The sequence below is a fragment of the Cheilinus undulatus genome, linkage group 8, assembly GCF_018320785.1.
Source record: "Cheilinus undulatus linkage group 8, ASM1832078v1, whole genome shotgun sequence".
Taxonomy (NCBI): Eukaryota; Metazoa; Chordata; class Actinopteri; order Labriformes; family Labridae; genus Cheilinus; species Cheilinus undulatus.
The window spans coordinates 30,426,231-30,448,448 of NC_054872.1; the positions used below are offsets into that span (position 1 = coordinate 30,426,231).

A 22,218-nucleotide genomic window follows, 5' to 3' on the forward strand; every position below is an offset into this window, starting at 1 on the left:
GGATGTTTGGAAAACGCTGTTAAAAATTCCTCACTCTGTTTAACAGCCCTTGGGATATGCTTCTATTTTATTTTCAAATCAATTCAAGATTTTTTTTTACCAATAATTACTATTGCCCTTTTCTTCTTTAATTGCTTTTCTAGTCAGGATTTGAAGCTGCACAGTTGTGCAGTGGTTAATGCTGATGTTACACATCAAGAAGGTTAATGGCTTGAATCCTGGTTGGACAGGGCCTATCTGAGTTTGCATGATCTCCCCCTTGCATGTGTAGGTTTTCCAGCTTCCTCCCACAGTTGTTAGGCTAATTAGTAACTCTAAATTGCTTGTAGGCCTGGTTGTGCCTGGTTGTTTATCTTTATGATAGCCTTGTGGATGACTGGAGTCTAGACTGTACTCTGCCTCTCACCTAATGACAGCTAGGGTCAGCTCTAGCTCCCTGCAACTCCAAAGGGATAAGCAGGATATTCGGACTGTCTGGAATCTGGGGCTAAATCATGAAAGTTCCCCCGGTCTGCTTATGAAAATGAAATAGGATACAAGTTTAATAATTACTGTCATCCCCTCAATTCAGGGTTTCAATGGTAGATGTTAACATTTCCTAGAATTTTTAGATGCTCTTGTGAGGGACTTTGTGAGGGTTGCAATCTGTTCACAAATACAATGAGGAATTCAAAACAGGTGCTGTTTTCATTCAAGTATTTTACTGAGGTGCCCACTTCCACCACTTGTGTACAGAAAAAAAGATCCATCAGACAAACATGATTTATGGCACAAAGAATCATTTTTCAAGTAGAAGAACACATGCACATAAATATACGACATGATAATGTGCGTTTTGAGTTTATACATTACACTTTTAATACCATTAAGGCCTTCATCATTCACTCCTACAGTATGTTCAATTATAAAATGATACATTTTGTGTTGTCAGTGCTCTTAAAGTGGTGCAAAAGAAAGTCAAAATTATACATTGGGTATGAATTCATAGGTCAACATTTCATACGTCTATGACATTTCATACAGTGCAGTGTGCTTGTGTTTTTGAGGCAGGAATTACAAGATTTAATAACAGTCCAACATGTGAAACAGAGAAAAAATATTTAACAAAGTATTTACACAAACCAGTCATGACTCCCAAGCATTGCCTGAGCAAACATATGACTCAGAGCCAACAAACCGACGTACTGAAAACAAGTGCTTCTGTGCAAACTGAAAGAAATGACTCACACCGAGGCTGCCAACATCTCTGAATTTGGGTGGTAGAAACAGAAACAGACTAATGATCATGGCCACAGGTAATTTCTCCTGTGTACTGTTGACTTCACAATTGATAAAACTCTGGATGAGAACAAGAACATCTCAAGTGTCATGTGCTGTGAGCGATGGCACCATCTGTGGAGACAGTGACACCTCATCTTTCTTTTCTCCTGCAGACGTTGAGTTCACAGTCACATCTAGTTTGGTCTCTTTTGCCTTTTCTTGCTCCTTTGCCCTGAAAAACAAACACAAAGTCAGCCATGTTCTTCAGATCAAGTTAGCTGTTAGGTGTAGTTTGCTACGCTGTCCAGCAGAGGTCCTCGTTTGTTAGAAGATACATGAGCGGTTGTGCAGAAATAGAAGTTGTGGCACTCACTAAAATACTGAGTGGAGTCTCAAATGGTTCTGTGAAAGAGTCTCAGCCAACCAAAACTGAGTCATGTTATATGGTGATTTATCAGAGAGCTTATAAATATGAAAATAGTGTTTCACTGTGATGATCAAGAGGAAAAATAAACAAAGATTGTATGTTATATACGATGATTAAATAGGGAAAAGTAGGGAAGACTGGTCATAGTAAATTGAGGTTAATCATTAACATTATAATAAGTATAACAATGTTAGTACAACAAGCTGTATTAAATGGTGAGAAATCTGTGGGGAAGAAATGATTCTTCATGTTCAAAGAATAAATCAGGGAGATAAATACAAAGATTCATGTTATACTGTGATTGATCAAGGGGGATAAATGGATGTGTTTAGTGAGGTTGTAGAGGGGTAGATCAGTGGAATAGATTTATATTACTGGTCATTTTGTATAGGTATAAATCAACAGAATAAATATGATTAACAGAGTTACAAAGTGATAAATCAGGGTTGAAATAAATGTAATTACTCATGTAAAATAGTGATTAAAGAGAGAACTATTATTAGTCATGAGATAGAAATAATGAGAATAATTCAACAATATAATTAAATGATTAGTCATGTTTTATATTAATTAATAAGGGGAAAATTAAATATGATTAATCATGTTTTATACTAATTAATAAGGAGAATAAATTAATATGATTAGTCATGTTATCTTAAAGTTATATTGGGGGGACTGGGGAAAATTCAAATGTGAATAGTCATGTTAGTGGGTGATTAATCAGTGGGATAAATGAATGCAATTGGTAAGCAATTGTGTTATTTAATGATTTATTGGGGAAATGATCGAATATGCTAAGTCACGTTATTCATTTTCTGATCACAGAAATAAATAAATCTAATAACTACGTTATTTGGTGATAAATTGGGTGAAGATACAAATGTGATTAGTCATGTCATGGAAATGAGTTACTCTAAATAATGATTGATGGGGGGGTATTCGGGCAATAAAATAATGTGATTAGTCATATAACATTGCAATAAACCAGCAGGTTAAGTAAATATGACATTTTTTGTTTCTATGTGGATTAATCAGAGGAGTAGAAAGTTTAATTATTAGTTATCTTATGTATTGATAAAACTGGTGTGATCAATAAGTATTAGTCTTGTTATATGATGAGAAATTAAGGATACAAATAATTATCTTGTTATAGTTAGCTAACTATAATAACTATAATTATCAAATTATCTTGTTCTATAGTGATATATCACAGGAATATATATATATTATGTCATTTTGTATGAGGATAAGTCAGGGAGATAATTGTATACAATGAATCATGTCATGTAGTGAGGGATAAGGGGGATGGATTACATTTTCCAAGTCATGTTATAATTTGCTAAATCTGAGGGATAAATAAATCACTTAATGTGGTGATAAATCAAAAAGTGAAGACTTAAAACAATTAGTCATTTAATATGTTAAATAAATATGATTAGTCATGTGTCAAAATAAATCTGTTTGGGCATGTTATAAGGTGATTAATCATGGTAATGGTAGTCAATATCAAAAATGATTTTATAATGGACAGAGAAATGTGTTTCTACCTGATGCATGGTGAAAGACTGGATCATGAAACATAAGGGGCTATATACTGTATTTACAGTGCTTCATCACCAGCTGACAAAAGATCAGGATTAAAGGATTACTTCTGTAAATGATGTTAAAGAATTTCTAGAACACAGACATGACTGTGAGGCTCGCCTTAAAGCCTGTAATGTACATACACATACAATACCTCATTCCTCAGAGTCTGAGGAATTTCTTTAGGCACTAATACTCTAAGTGGAGGGTTAAAGTCTAGCTTGAGAGGATCAGTCACTATGAATGGGTGGTTAATTTACAGACAAGTGATCAAGTGGAGGTTTTGAGGTCAAAGGTGATGATTTCAAACAGTGACCTTGGCATGGGAGCCGGCCGGTTATTGTGTAGGACGTCCCAGCTAGAAGTAGAGCTGTCGCAGAGCAGGAGACACAATCACATGACCAAAACAGAGAGATTGAACATTTCAAAGAGACAGCTAGAAACAAATTAACAAAGAGAATTATAATTCCTTGATCTCTGTCCACATTTTCAGTTTGATTGGCAAAAAAAGAAGCAAGGAGTTCCCAAAGTAGAAAGTAGGGGCTAAATGAAGGGGATCTTGGGTAAATCAAGAAAAAATGTGTCAAACTTTACTATGATGAAAATCAGGTCTTTGTCCAAATGACTTGGGACAGTAGATACAGGACTGGAGCTTGCATTAAACAGAATTAGACTTTTAGAAACGTTGGGAACCCCTGTTGAAGCCATTGAGTGATTAAATCATTTATTGGTGGGGCTGCAAGGAAAATCAACTCATATTTTATTACTGAGGTAATTATGAGAAAAAAATATTAAGAATATTGGGAAACAGCCATGTTATTATTGCAGAGGTCAAAGTGAGAGATTATCCTCTGTGCTGATCTTAAGAATCTCTAAACTTTTATGCTGAAAGCTCATAAAGAGGATTATTCACATACATATTTCTCTATAGGAGCCCAACCAGCACTGAAATGTTGCCAAAACCACTGAGGTCAAATATATGTTAAATCTTTTAGTGCAGTTAAGTGTGCATTTAAGTTTCTTTGTACTCTGAATCTCAGATTCAGCTCCTACAAGAGCCCCGTTTTTGTTGGACAGTGACTTTTATGCACAAAGACAAATTTAATATTTATTACAAAGGCAGTCTAACAAATCCTGCCTTCATGAAGGTTACAATGTCCATGAGGGGATCTTTTGTAACACTTATGAGATTGAGCAAAGAATTAGGAGTTTATTAAAGTGAAACCAAAACCCAGAGCTTCAGCTGAGGTGCATCTAATTAAAACATTTTCCAATAAAAGGAAGGAATAGTCGAGGATTGATTTTCTTTCAATCTAGTAAAGCTCTTAGGCTGAAAAAGAGTTTACAGGAGACATCAGTGCTGACAACCAGTACCTCAGATGTTTTCATATTCTCATTCCCAGGTTGAAAAATATCTTTAATATGACTTATCCCTCCAAACATCTCACAGTTTAATCCCACTACTATTCCCACCTGCTTCAAAATAAGTATTACCCCAAGTTGCTGTGACAAGAATTGGCAGCTATTCCCTTCAACTATTTATTACCTCATTCCAGACCAAAACCATGTTTCCTGCTGCAGGATTCTAAGTTGCCTTTTATCGTTTTTAGGATTGTTAGATTATATCAGTAGAGTTTAACTAAATGAGCCTCAATGTCAGTGCGTTGTCTTTTGAGTTATAAAACGTAGAGTTTTTATTTGGGTTGCATTTCAGCCAACCACTGTTGTATCGTAAATATAAAAGAGACAGACTGAGTAGCCTGTGTTTCCATATCAGTTTGTTGAACATGTTTTAAGTCTGCAGAATAAATAAGAAAGAGGATGTAAGGGATTATTTTTAAAAGAGATGCAAAAGTTTGGGGAGAAGACTCATTTTCAGTACATAAATCTTTCCTATTTGGGAGATGACCGTCTATCAGATGATTAATAACTAAATGTAAAAATAGGAATTAAATTAGCTTGTGATTGATTTTCATTCCTAAAAATAAAATATAAATATATTGAGCTATTTTTGTTTCCTAAAAGTAGTGACACATTTGGGAAAGACGTGAAATACCTCAGAGAAACAGGAACCGACATGGATTAAAGACAATCTAAAGAAAACATGGACCCTGAACATGTGGTGTCAGACACAGTTTGTCATGGTTTGTCCTGGTAAACCCTGATCTTGCTTGTGTTTCCACGGCAGATATCTGTCCAGCCTTGCTCATTGTGATGGGAAATCTCTCTTTTTGGAGGTCTGGTCAATTGCCTTAGCTCAAAAATAAGAGTCTATTAGCTCCACATTGACTCTTTATATAGTACCAATTTGTCTTTTTAAATGTGTATTATATAACGACAAAAATGGAATAAAGAAAACCGTTTCTTTGATGGATGCCAGCTCCTGTTGTTGACATAAAAGAGCTGTTTGGTCATTAGGCTATTCAATGAACAACACATCACTACTTGGTTGCTAACGAGGTTTATTTGGTTAAAAGTATAAAACTGTTTCCACTTAAAGCATATTTATTAAAAAACAAAGGAGAAACAGAGCCTACCTTTAGTTCAAGCAGGACATGGTAGTCATACACCCAGCCCTTATCAGCTGATGGCCAGCTGATCCAATTATCGCCTCCCAGCTCCCATAGCCAACCATACCTTTTTCTCTCAACACAGTGGTGTCTTTAAATATGACGTACTTCTGACTGATCCCTGCTTGCATTGACGCTGACCACACTGCTGCTGCTAGAAAAGCTTAACATCCTCCACCCCAGCTTCCTCCTTTATAGCACACAACCTGTTGCCCCCTCCTATTCAGATTCATGCTACCAGGGATTTATTGCTTTTGAACTAATTTTATTGTATTCAGTATGCACTGTCATAAATGTATTTATCCATTTTGGGGTTTCTAGCTATGCACTTCCTGGAAAGTCAAAGCATGCTGCTTGACTAACTCAGGGAGCATCTTTTGAGAAGAGCCTTCTCCCTCAAGTACAACTATATACAAACAAAATGGTTAAATGTATGACAAAAGTGTTCCTAATAGAAAAGTTGTTGTTACGTTGCTTGCATCTTAGCTCAGTAAAAGACTTTTCAAGACTACTGAATCCCTTCAAATGTGTAGCAGGAGGTCTGCAGGACTGCGTAGCATATTACATAAATCACCTCCAAACCAGGTAAACTGGTTAACCCGTGGAATAAAATCACGTATTTTTTTTGTAAAGCATCAGATCATACCTAATCTATATAAACATTTTCTCAGGATAACTGGTGTGCAAGAGCCTTAATTACTAACTTTCCTCCTTACCCATTGATTCCTAACTGCTGTTCTTCACTTCCTACCAGTCATGTGACCTTTGCATATTGGAATCACATGACAGTAAATAGCCTATAGGTTTCAAGCTGTACAAAGTTCTAGCTCTGTATATTTCCACCAATAAATGTAGAAATTGAATACATTTTTTCAACAATACTACCTGAAAATATGGAGGATTTGATTACCGTTTAATGATGAAGGCTGTTATTTGCTTGGTGGGATTTTTTGGGGATCAATTTGCCATTGACACATACCATACCCAGGCACTGTTAGAGTATCATTGAGAATACCTTTGTCATGACTTTTACAGCCTGTAGTAAATGCCAATACCATCATAATTGTAATAAACTAAAATCAGCTGGTGACACTGACCATGTCAGTGTTTGTTAGCCTCTTAATAATATCCCTTTAGATTTTAACTTCACTCTGAAAGGTGTTTGTTTGAATGTGAGCATACAGAGCTCATCTTACTTTAACATGGATAAAAACGTGAAATTGTATGTGTAATCCTCTTTTTAACATATTTTAGATTCAAGATCAGCACTGAAGGACATTTTTCAATAGCAAGAATACGTAAAAAACAACACAGTCAGTTCTAGTAAAGCGTCCTCGTCAGTTATGAGGTCAGGTAAACCACCTGTTTACCGCAACTGTTTCAAGATGAAGGAGTGTAAAAAATCTGCCAAGATATAGAAGATAGAGATTGAGAGGGGACTGGAAATAGATGCACAGGGACACAGATGACCCAGTTAAACCAGAACAGCAGCAGACTGGTGGTCAGTATCTGCCTCAGACAACAGAAACAGAGCTGCTGAAAGGTTAGTGCCATGGTCATACTTCTTACCGTATCGTCTTCACAATGAAGCGAATGATCACTGCCAGACCTACACAGCCACACATCACTCCAATGACTATAGCTGTGACTTCACCTGCAGGTGGAAAAAACACACAGAGGTATGACAGAATAAAGAAAGCTTCCAAAAATAGAGTGGAGCATCGCTCACAGTTACGGTGGGGAATAACAAGAAGTCTTACCAGAAGAGAGCTCCTTCCCTGATTCTACAACATAGAAAAATATATATATATTACTAGAAAGTTAAATTTTTGATTTCTCTTTCTTATAGTTGTCAGTGATTTGTTGGTTTATATCAGCAGAATCTACAGTTCAGCCTATTGACAATGTTATGTCAGGTCACTCTCTCAGCCTCTGACAGCAGTGCTGATTTCACAGGCCTTCCAGTTCAGTCACTCACTACAAAAGGCACTTTACACAAATTCCCCTTCCTTTGTCTTTGACTACCACTGTCTCCCTCTATCACTCCTCTGTGTCCCCTCTTCCTCTCCCTTTTTCCTCAGTTAGATGTGCATGTTAACAATGGAGTCAGTGTTCAGATTTTGTAAATCCTTCACTCTAATCAGCCTACAAACAAACAAACACTGCTCCCCATTTTCCTCACCACTTTACCTTTTTCGAGACTTTATCACTCTCTACTTGCCTTCCAGGGCTATTTTCCTCTCAGACAAAGTCACTGGTGATCCTTAATATTTGCTTCGCATTCCACCTGATGCTCTCTGCATGGGTTGCACTAATTGCTAGCTTTGGTCAGCATGGCTACACACTGGCTATTTAGTTTGGTTTGCATTATGAGCAGCAAGCTGGCATCGTAGTGAGGAGGTGCTTTAAGGTAGAAAGCTAGATGCCACAGCAGCTTTCTGAGAGCTTTTGCTACATCTCCTTAAGTTTAAAAAATAGGGCGTCCATTTGAAAAACCCAAACAATTACCCCCAAGTCCATTCCAATCCACTTTTCCTTTATCTCAATGAAAATGTCACAGGGTCGAGGAAGGGTGCCAAGAAGATGATAGAAAAAGATGACCGTGGTGATAAGAGAGTCAGAGTGCTCTACACTAGGCGGATGTTAAATATTTGCCATGGTCTTGCAGCAATGCATCACTTTAACACTGATACCAGCTGCTGTCCACTGGTTTTACAATCATTGATCACTTGCCAGAAAAAAATGTAGCATGTACAGATATTTGTTACCAATGTTTATCTGTTGTGTCCATTTCAGTTTCATAATGCCATCTAGTACAACTTAACCTGACATGCCAGACAGACTGTTTCATATATTTCACATTCACCTGGGAAACCTCCCGGATGAAGGGGTAGGACTTAAAAAGAAAAACAATCTTGGAAGGTGATTGGATGAGCCTTCTTTCTTTCACATTAATGACGGGCCAATCAGAGCGACAAGACAAAATGAGGTAGTAGAGATGCGCAACTCCAGTGCTAATCAGAGCTATACAGGCTCATGCTAACATGCTAGATTTATGGCGAAGCCAATCGGAAGATGTACAGAAATATCTGCTCTGCTTAGTGAAGCTTTAAGTGTGGCTCTTTGCTTTTGTTTACATTTTTAAAAAGTGGTCGAGGTATGGTTAAACTGACGCTTTTCTACTGCTTCATCTAAGCTCATGCCAAAACTGGTTGGTAGAAGAGTGAAAATCTGTTTTCCATTGAGCTGTTGGTGTGGCTCTTTGCTCTTGTTTTAATAAAGAAATGTAGCCTAGAGTAAATAAAACAGCCGCTATGGCTACATCCAAGCTAACTGCTCCACCAGCAGCCATTGTATTTACGGACTCACACTACGAAACCCCCCTGCAATGGTTGCAAACTCATGCCAAAGCAGGAAGGCAGAAGAGTGAACACATCTTTTCCGCCATGAAAAGCTTTCAGTGCTGTTCTTCGCTCTTTATTTTATAAGGAAGTGTGTTCCATTTCTGATAAAACTGTCGCTATACTACAGCTACATCCGAGCTAAAAGCTACATTGGCAGCAGCCATTACTATCGGCTTCCAGAACAAGTTAAACCTGCCCGTAGCTAACACCTCGTTCTTCTCAGATAATGCTGATTGGTCAGGTACGTTTTCAGACCTGGCACGATTGCTTCAGACCAGACCTTCAAGGTTCAAGGTTCAAGGTTCACTTTATTATCCCTGTGAAGTGCATTTTGTTTCGCAGCCAGCAGTCAAGACATACATTCAGATCTATCATTAAAAAAAAAAAAAAAAAAAAAAAAAAAAAGAGATGGATTTGCCTGATGACAGTCTGGCAAATCCCCCTGCTTTGCAAGGTTAGGTACAGTATGTCTAGCAGCTGAAACGAATACGAGATTTTTACAGGGCTGAAGACAGGTTTGAAAATCTGTTTTCATGTTCAAAAATGAGAGAAAATGTTGACGTACCAGGAATCTTACACACAAAAAAATTTTTTTTAGGGCTTTCAAATGATTACAAGTTTTCATCGCAACAAATATTGGAATTTATGTAGTTAATCATTGGAAATTCCACTAATTTTTATTTCTAACAGTTTTGTTTCATTTTTGATGTTTGTACTGTCTTGAACGAAAGGTAACTTACTTCTTGTTTGGATACAGACCTGCTTTTAAAGGAACCTTGATTAGATCAAACAAACCCACGCTATCATACACTGTTACAGGTATGTCTCTTATCAGGTTGCATTTGGAAAAAAATACATGATAATGATAAACAATCTTTTCCTTTTAGTCTTACCCGCTGAGAAGGAGGCAAAGACAGCCCTGTGGTTGAGCAGTTGCGTTGCTCGATAGTTGTCCTGCAGCAGCATCCTGTCTGGCTCTGCTGATTTACTTGAGTAAAGTAATGTCTCCATCCTCAGAAGCTGCAGTGGAGAGGAGAAGGGCAGAAGGAGGGAAAAATAGGTATAGTTGTAACCTTGCAAAGCAGATGGATACGCCCTTTTCCATATTTCTCACTGGATGTGTGAAACAAATCCATCTGGCGTGCCACGTTAGGTATAGTTGCTGATCAGCTTTAAACAGAAAGCAAAGGTAAATGTTTCAGTGAAAACTTTATTCAACTGTCATCTTTGCCTTGAGCCAAGACAAAGATTAACAGTGACCCAAATCTACTGAAAGTGGCTGAGGAGTTTGTTTCACTGAGCTAATAGTAAGTACTTAAAGCATCATGAAATTCCATAGCTTTTCTATTAATTGTCCAGTCAGAAGCTGTGATGTTGTCACAAAGGATGCAATCATTGTGGAAAATGACCAGTACTGTATAACCCAAGGTAAAAAGACAAGACTCAGTGATCCACCTTGTACACTTATCTTAAGTATGAGGCTATCAACTAGTCAATGATTGTTGAAAGAATATAATGATATATGTGTTCATTAGTGTGTTTTGGTAGGGATGGATACTATGATGGATGCCGCTGATTTTTGCCCAAGAAGTGCAACAATTAAACATACAGGGTTTTAGTTCATGTAAAGTAACATACAAACTAGTGCAATGGTAGTATGGAACAGGACCAGGAAGAATAGTTTATAAGATCAATATTTGTTTATTTTAATGAATTGTTTATTTAAGTTGATCATTTTTGCTTTACGTCATGTAGGATAAAAACTGAATTGTATGCAGCCAGAGCCTTAAGCTGTGACTATCTTTACTGAGGCCTTAAAACATTTAAGAGCATTTTGGTTGCGTTTGCATTATGAATGGATCAAAAATAGTACCGATGTCAGCACAAAAGATCTTTGAGTTGAGGCATGAGAGATCTACTAAAACAGTCCCAGTGTCTCACCCTTACCTGTGCCTTTGAGATTTGAACTCTCTCATTAAACACGGACCAGATGACACTCTGGTAGCACGGCGGTGTTGTTAGAGATCCATTGTAGCGATAATAGCTTCCCAGATCGCTGGGGAGCAGAGACTTGATGTCAAAGGCGGGGATGTAGACCTTCTGATCTGCCAGTAGGTGTGAAGAAGAGAAAATAAAGGGGAATGGGAGGTCATAGGTATTACGTCTGTCTTAAACTTTTGTGATGAGAAAAAAATAACTTTCTTTGTTTTTAATGTGTCCAGTCATTGAAATTTAGTGTCTCAAAGGTAAAATATGTGGAATTTTTCCCACTGAAATGTCTAATTTAACCAAAATGACTACTCGTGTATTTTTTTTTCTTTAGTCTAGTACTTCAACATCTCAAATATTTCCAATGGTTTTCAAAGACTGAGAAAATCCTTAATCTTCATAGTTGTAACAGTGTTTTTTTAAAGACACAATATTATTATGGTTGCTGTTAAAGCAGGATTGTATGTCAAAGACTGCTACATACGGAAGCATAAAATGCTACTGGAAGCTGCTGATCTGTCACTGTATAACCATTGGCTGCACTCTCTATTAGCCAAGCGCCCACCATAATGTGGAACCCCATTCTACCCATCCCCTGACTTCTTTGATGCCCCCATCAGACATTTCCAGGTGGAGTGGAGAACACTCAGGTAGCGTTCCATAAGGAGTCTTTACTAAGGTTTTCTTTTCATGGATGAATTTCACATAATGAGAGAGAGAAGCTGCTGAATGTTGCTCAAAATAAACGATAGCTCCATCCACCAGTCTCTCAAAGTCTGTAACCTGGGCATCATCCTGGACTCTACCCTGTTCTACTAGTCCCATATCATATAAGTGACCAAATCTGCCTTTTTCTACCTCAAAAATATATGCAGACTCAGACTGTGTGGCTGAAACACTAATCCATGTTTTTAACACCTTCTGTCTGGACAACTGCAATTGAGTCCTGTTTGGGATGCCAAGAAAAGCCCCAGACAGGCTCCAGTATGTCCAAAACTCACCTGCTCTAGGCTCTGGTAGCACATCACCACTACCACCACTACCCTCATCTACCTTCACTGGCTCCCAGTTAAGCTCACATCAAATACATTATCCTCTGTCATATCTACATATCCCTCCATGCTCTTGCCCCTCAGTCTTTGTCTTGCCTTATTGTTTTGATTGAGAGCCCCTTAGTGGCAGAATTCATGTAATGCATTTTTAAATGGCTAAGTATTTCTATAGCCACATTGTTTCTTTTATTCCTGACTTTTATCCAAAAATAGTTAATTTGTAAGTAGTGAAACAAAAGCAATGAAGATATCCTTCAAACTGAACAAAAAAACTTGCTTTATATCAACTTATAAGTATTCAAAAGTAAAGAAAGTGTTATTTCATAGAAATCACAATGTAAATATTACTGAAAATAAAATTAAGCTGATTTACCAGCATGTCTGATGCGGCTTAGGTAATTGATGATGTTGTTAAATCCTGGGTTGGTCTCCTCACCTGTCTGGGAAATCAAACCTTAGGCCAACAAGTTGATGAAATCATAACAGTAATTGAACAAACTCTTTAGTGAATTTGCGAATTGCTTGTCTTTTTTTTCATTGTTTTATTACCACAATGAGAATCCCCAAAACCGCCAAGCCGTCTCTCTTCGTCATGGCTATGGACATGTTGGGGTAGAGCTCAGAGTTGTAGTGAACCACATGCAGCTAGGAAGGAGAAAGGAAAACATAAGCGAGAGATAAAGACCTATTCGTTTCTCCTTTAGAAAGAGAAGATGGAAAGACTTGGAGATGAAAAGCTGTGGGGAGACTTGTCTTTTTTTTTTTAGGATTATGACAGATAGAAAATAAAGCACAACAAGGAGACTGATGTGAATGGAAAAGAGCTTAATTGTGGCATTATGTAATGAGAACAGTCATGCATGTCAGCTTTGTTTGTCCTCTCCTTCATTCTGTTTTTTTCTGCCATCATTTTATAAAGTCTGCACAGAGTTTGGACTTTGGACCGCTCACCCCTGAAGTAAAGGTGCTGGCAGACCTGGACACTGACCGATGGCAAGAACTAAGGCACTGAAACAACTTTCCTTCCCTTTCAACTCAATTCTCTCTACCTCTACTTCCCTGTCATATTTCTGACATCAGGCCAAAACCTTGTATCTCCATTTTTCATAATTTTATTTTTTATCATTTTAATAAATAAGTGCTTTGGATCACCCTGTACATCTGTCAGTGGGTTTGAACAAATTTGAAAGCAATAAAAAAATGCCAAAAATATGCTGACTGTGTTAAATTATTTGAAAAATACAGGGTTTTTTGTTCCCCGAAAGTGATACTTATGGAGATAGGTGGTTTGGCCTGACGCCAGAAATATACCAAACCAGAACAGTTATCAGACTGTATTTAGCTTCAACACATTTCTTTATATAGCAAGAAAAGAAAGAAAGACAGAGAATCAAACATCCTTATATCTCTTAAACTAAAACTTGACCAAGGAAATAATTTTATCATTGAATTAACTAAGGAGTTAGAACTGGAAGATGTTTAAAAAAAATGTAGCAATAGAGAACTAATCTTCAGCTATTCAAATAACCTCCTGAATCTTTTTGTTTCTAATACACTGACTGTTGATGTCACAAATATTCAGCTACATTTTGAAAAGGAACCTCATTAAATAAACACTGGTATCTTATACAACAAACACACTACACTTCTACATTTGAAAATGGGAAAAATCAACTCCCTTGTTGGTCGCCATTATTGTACAAACGGCAGTGCCCGATGGATAGTGGAGACAAATGATTGCAATGTTCTTCTTCCTATACTTCTGCCCTACACAGGTGTCCTTCTTTGCATGCAGATCAAAGTGATTATAATCAGAGAGGTGAGAGCAGAGATGTCTGGATGAAAACTGCTCAACAATGGACACAGAGAGAGCTGAAATGGTAGGTATGTGTCCTGGCTGATCTTAATTGTATTGCTTTAAGCACAGTTGTATACACCTGGCCAGATCACAGCATTTTAACAACAGTGGTGGCCTAAATCATGCATATTTATATTTTGAAAATCTCTTAAAATATTGAAATCTATGAAACCTGGTTTTGCATGAGCACCCCTGTGCAGAGGCTGTTGACCTTAAGAGTTCAGATGTGGCCTGTGGTTCCTTTCCTACAGTCCTATCTGAATGAACACAGGAAAAAACAGTAGAAATTTAGCATTCACTAAGGTCATCATGTCTTAATATGCAGGGCGGATTGCCTTTAAAGGGATACTTCAACATTTTGGCAAATTCGCCCATTGCCATAATTCCTATAGACTTAGTAATAGGTTTGTTTAGTAGTCGGTGCAAGCTGTTTTTAGATCTGGGGGGACTGATATACCAGCTGTGCAGAAAACGCTATGGAGACAGACAGTATTTTTGGCTTTCCCTCATCAAACTCATCAAATACACAATCCAACAACTCCAAAGCACTCTCGTGGACAAGTTGTGACCTGCACATTCACCACGCTATGAAATAGTCATGGGACATTATGAGACGGAGATGTTTGAAAGCTAAATGCAAAGCCGCACTGAGTCACTCCACCCAGTGGTTTACTCGGAAAGTAGTTCAGAGTATTTGCTTCATGTGTCGTAATGTTACATAATTATACGTTTTTATTTCATAGCATGGTGAATGTGAAGGTCACAACTTGTCCATGAGAGTGTTTTGGAGTTGTTGGATTGTGTATTTGATGAGTTTGATGAGGGAAAGCCAAAAATACCATCTGTCTCCATAGTGTTATCTGCGCAGCTGGTCCATCAGTCCCCCCAGATCTAGAAACAGCTTGCACCAACAACTAAAGGAAACGAACCTATAACTAAGACTATAGGGATTATGGCAATGGGCAAATTTGCCAAAATGTTGAAGTATCCCTTTAAAAGTATGTTCTTATAACAGTGGACAGTTGTATCATTTAGCAGGAAACCCTTAAAGAAATAGACATTGTTGTTGGGGAGGTATTTAGGTAATCCCCTTTTTTTATTGTATCGTGCATGATGTTAAATTTTGTTAACTGAGAGATTTCATGAAAGTCGTTCATGTCTATAGAGTAGAGACTTTCCAGACAAGAACCTTTATCCTCTGTATTTAAAGGCATTTGTTTATACACTGCATGGATCTGCAGTGTAAATTGCTGTTTACCTGCTCTCATTAATCTCTTCTTTATTATTAATGCTCAGTTAAAAGCTATTGAGTTGATTTGTTTAAATGAAAAAAAAAAGCATTCTAAAATCCTCTTTTGTACTTGTTCCTCGATGATCTTTGAGAAAATGTGAATGACTTTCCATTTTAGCAGCTGTACTCCAAACCCAAAAATCCCTGGGTAATACTTTGTACTTTTTTTATCCTTAATCTGAAATGGACAGACAATATTTTTTGGATCATTTGGGATATTCTACCTTGTAAATATTGATTTACAGTTAACGCTTTTTAAATCATGTTTTTTATGTTGTGTTCACTGGGCTACACACATTTTCCAATATTTGAATATTGCTAGAATAAGATGTACACTTGAAATCCATCCTTTGTTGTAATCTGCCATTTTTTCAGTACTTGACTTTGACCTTGACTCACTTTGGCTTCGATTTGTTTTGTGAGAGAATTTTAACGATTAAAGTAAGCTCCATTTAAACCTACCTCCGCATCCACACTCAGCCCGTTGATGGTGTGTTCACTGCCCCCGTGGCTCGGCCCACCGCTGCCCCAGTGGAGGTGTAACTGCACAGCTGTGAAGAGCCATGGCAGACCTCCGATACCCATCCACTCTGGCAGCTCGATCACAGCTGAGGAACAAAAAAAAAACAAACAAAAAATACCTCTTAGGAGGAACATTTTCTAACAAAAAAACAACTTGTCTCCTATATAATAAATAAAAAGAAGAAAGGTTTGTTGTTGGATACGCTTAAAGATGCAGTAGTAAAAACATATACCTGGAAGAGATTCATACTAAGAGCTGGAAATCTGTTGCTACCATAGTTACCCGTGTGTCCATTATTGTACAGAGTGAAGGGCCTGTTTCCGTGCTGATCGTAGCCCAGTGGTGTCAAAGGGATCAAACTGGGGTCATATTTAGTCTGCGTAGTTACCACGTCAACAGGAGACTGAGAGGTGCCTCCACATTCAGGGAAATACTCGGGCCACTCAGTCTGACCCACCAATCCTTTGACAGGAGAAAAGACAGAAACAGTGATGTCACCATATCACACGGCTCAATGACTTGCAGTCATCCAGTGAAAAGACTCCATTGATCAGAAAGTAATTATTCAAGACAATTAATCCTCATTGTTCTTCAGTTTACAGCTTTATGGTGGTCTGTTTTATCAAATATATACATCATATATTATATGCTCATGATAGGAGCTAGAGGATTTTAGAGTGGTCAGAATAGGTGATGAAATTGCTGATTACCGTAATACAACATGTTAGTGACTATACAAAGCATGCATTATGTTTGAGTGATCCCTGCTCAAGAGGCTGGGGTCATATTTTCTACCCCTGAACATAGAGGAAATCAAGTTTAATGACTAAATTATTTTTGAAAATCTGGTGTTATTAAATGATATTTCTTCTTGTCTACAACTAGGCATAACATTTCCCTTAGTGATTAAAATGGTTCTCTTTTCAAAATGTTCTTTGCATATAAGGGAGCATTAAGTTACATGGAAACACATATTAAAACTTTCTATTGTATAGAACAAATTCAGTTCTGAGTCAAATTAGTGAAAAAAAAATCCTCAAATTAATCTCAGACTGCATGTTTTTAGACTCTCAGGGCTGACAATAAAATCAGGTGATTAAGGCAATCGCGGCATAGCTGGTCCCTTTATAAAAAACACCTTCCTTATCAATAAGGAATGTAACTTTGGCTTAGTAAAATCTTGACCATGTTTGATATTGTAAAGTTATTCTCATATCTGAGGTATCATTGTAGTTAAATCATAAAAATTCATAAGCCTGCTCAAGTAGTATCAGGGTAATATCAGGTTTAATTTTGCTTCATGTAAGGATTTTAACTAAATTTGGTCAGAACAACTGGCAATGTCATTATGAAATGACGTTTTTCCAAGTCTGAAATTACAAGAGTTAAAAAACAAGATAACAGAAATCCTTTTCTGTTTAAACGAATGTGTTCTTAGAGATTTTTTTTAAATGCATATCATAAATCATTAACCTCGCCAATATAAAAACATTTTTTTTGAAAGAGAATGCCCTTGCTCATTGTAAACATGTTTGTGTTGTATCTTTAGCTATATATTTAGCAATTTTGTTAAAGCTAGTCAAAATGTTTTAAGAGAAAGTCTAAATTAAATTTCACACACTTCAAAAACGACAACGATACTCAGACATCTTAAGACATTTCTGAAAATGATGAACATAAAACTTTAAATTACAGCTTTGTACCTAGCTATTAACAAAAGATATCTTTTCAGATATTAATACTTGATTACATTTGAAATATTGCCAAGGTTTTGAAAATATATCCTTCAACTTAAAGTAAAATGCAGATCAGATTATGACTGAAAATATTTGTATTTATGTATAAATATTAGTGCTGTCAGTCTTTTAAAAAACCCATCAAATTATAATTAATTCTTTGTAATTAATTCATCTCAGTTTATCACATAGGTTGTTAATTTCAGATAGATTGTATTACTGGTAGATTTAGTAATAGCAGGAACAAAACAATCAGAAAGGATGTTTCTAAATGGTTTAAAACTTTTTACTAACTTTGGAAATTGAAGAAGTTGAGACAGAAGACAGATCATCCACTTACTGGTCAATTTAGATTATCTTTAGAATATGGATTTAATCTATGAAATAACAAATTAAGAACACAGAGAATTTTTACATATTTTACAGTCAAAGTTAGTAGGCTAATTTAGCTGGTTGTGTGATGGCATCAGAATGCGATTAATCAGCAGAAAATATAAATCAAATTTTTCACTCCTATGATTAATTAATCAAAAATGTTTACAGCACAATGAATATATGTAACCTGAAATGGAAAGTCTGGTTATAGCATATAGCATGCCCTTTATTTTATACTATAACGTCTAATACAGTGGTTTTCAAACTTTTTTTGCCCAAGGCACACTTAAGACCAAGCCAACATTTCAAAGTACACCATATTCATATCTCTGCAGAAAAGCCTTTTTAACAAATGTTACAGTATCTTAAGCTGTTGTGTAGTTATGGTAGTAAAGGTACAAATTTCCACAGCACACGTAGAGGGGCCTGAACGCACACTTGGTACAGAAAACCACTGGTCTTATGTAATGCACTAACATTGTGAGTATGCTGATAAAGCAAAATATTTTATTTTATGGCACGTTCTAACAGCAATTTATGTAAAAAATGAAACATTTACTAAAAAATAGAGTAATACTGACAAAATTAGCAGAGGGAGAGGAGAGTTATTGAGGTTCACTTGGTAAAAAAAGGAACAGCTCAGCCACATTGCATAAAAGAAAGGAAGAAAAAAGAGTCTGAAAGAAAAAGACTGAGTCAAAGAATCTGAATTTCAATTGCAAAGGAGAGGAATGCTTTAGAAAACGGCACACCACAGACAAAAATGTGTTAGTAGTGTGCAAAAAAATATCCAAAGAAAAACTCGAAATTTCAAACTATGCCATGTTACATGTAAAACAAAAAGCATGTTTATGTAGTTCACTTATTGATATGGTTGTTGTGTGTGAACCCACAGTGTACATTGTGCCACATTAATAAGAACATTACTGATGTAAACAACACACACCACACCTCCTCTCCTGCTGAAACCCCCTCCTCTAATCTGCTCTCTTCCCCCGACCCCTCTGTGTTCTCCACAGCAAAGCCCCTCACCAAGACACGACTTCAAAAGTGAGTCCTGTGGCCCCGCCATCGGTCGTCATGGAGGTCACCATGGCAACCAGAGGCCGAAAATCCTGACCCTCTGCGCCTGCTCCACCTCAGCCCTAATGTGCTACCCCGTCCTGAATACAACAACTGACAAAGACGCACACGCATGTACACAAATGCAGATTCACTCGACCAGAGCATGATGAGGCAACGATGGAACGTGAGACCGACTTTCCCTCGATTACTTTACATAACTCTGGAGAGAAGCGTCTCTGAAACCATGGCATTCTGCTTCGGCTTGTGTGACAAAATGTAAAGCCCAGCAAAAGTTAGTTTACACTTCAGCTAACAAGCACAAGCACAGCTGAATCATGCTGAAAACATGCCTCATACACACTCATTCACTCAATGCGCTAAGCAAATTAATCCCTGTGATTTCTTAAACATTCTTGAGCAAAATGCACAAAAGAAAAGCTAAATGTAAGAGACTTCACCACTTGTATTTCCCACGCTTCAGCACCAGTTGCCCCCATATCCATTATTATAGTACCTAAACATCCTATGCAAAGCTACCAGCTAGCTCCAGGCACAGCTTCCACACTTTGCGGCATGTACTGTATACTGGTTTTGCTCTCTTGAATACATGCAGAGTGGCAGCCTGTGTGCCCCATTCATTCCCACAATGTCATTGTCCACGGCATAGTTCAGCCAGTGTGCTTCCACAACACAATAAACACATAGGTTATTGTGCGCTGCAACAATAAGAGCACGACTGGGTATGCTTTAGCTTCATCCCGTCCCATCTCCCTTTCCCTCGCTCTCCTCATCCTCGTGCACCTGCCTCCCTCCTCCGCCTGCTTTGCTCTATCTGCCTTTCTTCTTGCCTTCTTCCTCTCTTTCTATCCATCTCCCTCCACCCCTTCATCATCTCTGTGTGAGTGCTGTGCTCATGCCAGCTTGTTGAGCTGTAACTAATACAGACAGAGAGGGAAGAAGGGAAAACAGAGGGAGAAGAAATGAAAGAGGAGGGAGCACAAATCTTACACAACTTACACAAGCTTTATAATAGAGATCCATGTAAAATAAGTGCATTAAGGTCACATAGATTCCCTTATTGTAAACTAAATCATCACAATACATTATGTTCTTGATATTAAACTACTTTTCCAGGACAAACTAATTCAGTCAGATTAAAAATATCCATATTTAGTGCTTCATAATTAAAAACTGACTGAAGGGCTTCACTCCTGGTCATAAAACTCTTATAAATCAAGCCTTAGATTATGCCATATATCGAGGATACCACCTTCTGTGTTTGTTGTCTTTTTGTATTACTCAGCGCAGACCTTAAATTACTTTGGCATGAGATTTGCTCTACAAATAAACCTGGACTTACCTTTGTAGGACCAAGAAACATCTTCTGGAAAAAGAAAACAAAATCTTAGTATAGCAAGTTTAATTTATTTGTTAAAGTTCACAGTGACCCAAATGTATGCATCAAAACACTAAATATGATTAATTTATATCTGTTTGTTAAAATAATGTATTGTTTCAATCACTTTTTACCTAAAGCTGTTGCTGTTTCTAGATCTTTGCACTCTAATTCAACAAGTTAATAGTAGCACTCATACACTATTTTACTACTTCTCCATGACTACAGCTCAAAGTGGCAAACCAAAACAATCTCCACACTAGTATTAAAGCAACACAAAGCTCACAAAACTCAGATTATTATGTAAATCAACATTACCAGCAGCATGGGCAGCTGTCCACTGGAAACACAGAAGCATTAACAGGATAAAAAGACCCAAAGAGTCCATGTTAGCCCTCCTTGCCCATACACAGAAATGGATAATAACGGACGGAGAGATGAGGAGCAAGTGGGAAAGAGACAGAGAGAGGGAGAGGGAGAGAGAGAGTGAGAGAGGCAAGCATGCAGGGGGGAGGCTGATGGGGTCCAGAAATCCCACCTGCCACAGCTCTTTGTGGATGTTACTCGCTGTTTCACAGGTCTCTGCATTAAGAGGGAAAGTTCGAAAAGAACTAGTGGGCAGAGGTGGAGGGGGATCAAGAAGAGGGACAACTGAGTGAGAATTTAGTTGCTGAAAGAGGACGCAGCAACAGAGAGTAAGAAAGAGGGGAAGAATAAAGGCTGAGGGGAAGGGGGTTACATGGGAATATCTGGGGTAAACACTTGTTATCACCATACAGGAGATAATAAAACAGAATAAGTGCAATGGAAATCTGAACTCTAGAAGAGGTCTTATAATCAGAGAATCTGAGGCTGTATGGGGCAGGTTCAATGTCCCAAAGAAACTTCATCTGAATATAAGTATTCCTCTTACTGCAACAGTAGACATAGGACGTAAAAATACAGATCAAGAGCATAAATCTATAAGGGTTAGGGTTAGTGTCACCTCTGAATGACAAGTAAACATATATTTAGATGTTTTTAAGGGCTCCATCTAAAGAGGCATTTAGGAATCAATTCAGTGCATCCGGTTTGGAGATTATTGAATTTGAATTATATTCAGAGACCCATACTTTTTAAATTATATTAGGGATATGCAATATTATCAGCATGATAGTATCATCAGATATTTGCTTAAAAGGTTACATATTAGTATCAGCAGATAAGAACATTTCTGCTGGCATGTAAGCCGGTAAGGCCTGAAATATCAGTAAAATATACAAGTTTACATTCAGGTTAAGGTGTTTGCCAAAGGCGATACATGGTCAAAGGGGGGTCATCATGAGCCCTGAATACTTTGAGTGAAGCTTCAAATGTAAAATGACTACTGGACTGTTTACTCCCCTTCTCCTCTCTCAGCTTGGCTTGACTCAGCCTCTCTTTGCACTGGAGACACTTGGTGTCTTTACAATAAAAAAAGGTATCGGCAAAAATCCAACATTGTGCACCACTTAAATATGTATGAACCCTTCTGCATTTATTCCATACTAGGCACATGAGTCCCATATCTATTAGATTAATGTTTTGGCTTTTCTGACTTTATTTGATAGGACAGCAGATAGTTGGATCATGGAGAAAGAGAGGGTAGTGGTATTTGGAAAGGGAGCCACAGGTTGGACTACAGCCTCAATACATGAGGTGTGGTCCAG

The 22,218-nt window shown here is 37.5% G+C and overlaps 1 protein-coding gene and 1 long non-coding RNA gene across 5 annotated transcripts in view; one reads left to right on the forward strand and one right to left on the reverse strand.

Annotated features, from left to right (window-relative positions):
• LOC121513448 overlaps positions 1 to 13,366 on the forward strand; it is a 31,255-nt gene extending 17,889 nt beyond the window's left edge. Inside the window, exon 3 of the long non-coding RNA XR_005992207.1 lies at positions 13,206 to 13,366. This is a non-coding gene — a long non-coding RNA (uncharacterized LOC121513448). The remainder of the gene's footprint in view (positions 1 to 13,205) is intronic.
• ca14 (carbonic anhydrase XIV) lies at positions 725 to 21,305 on the reverse strand. 4 transcript variants are annotated; one of them, XM_041793212.1, is made up of 13 exons: positions 20,849 to 21,305; positions 20,495 to 20,515; positions 16,241 to 16,420; positions 15,898 to 16,043; positions 12,836 to 12,931; positions 12,660 to 12,726; positions 11,193 to 11,350; positions 10,139 to 10,265; positions 7,602 to 7,625; positions 7,411 to 7,495; positions 7,204 to 7,245; positions 3,588 to 3,641; positions 725 to 1,492 (listed from the first exon to the last, which is right to left on the reverse strand). In XM_041793212.1, exons 1-13 carry the CDS (start codon positions 21,303 to 21,305, stop codon positions 1,360 to 1,362), a joined length of 1,590 nt encoding a protein of 529 aa, XP_041649146.1. In that variant the 3' UTR covers positions 725 to 1,359. The 4 variants fall into 4 exon arrangements, with proteins under 4 accessions (XP_041649146.1, XP_041649145.1, XP_041649147.1 ...); XM_041793211.1 differs by having other exon boundaries at positions 20,495 to 20,518; XM_041793213.1 differs by lacking the exon at positions 7,204 to 7,245 and having other exon boundaries at positions 20,495 to 20,518.
• Positions 21,306 to 22,218: the final 913 nt, after the last annotated feature.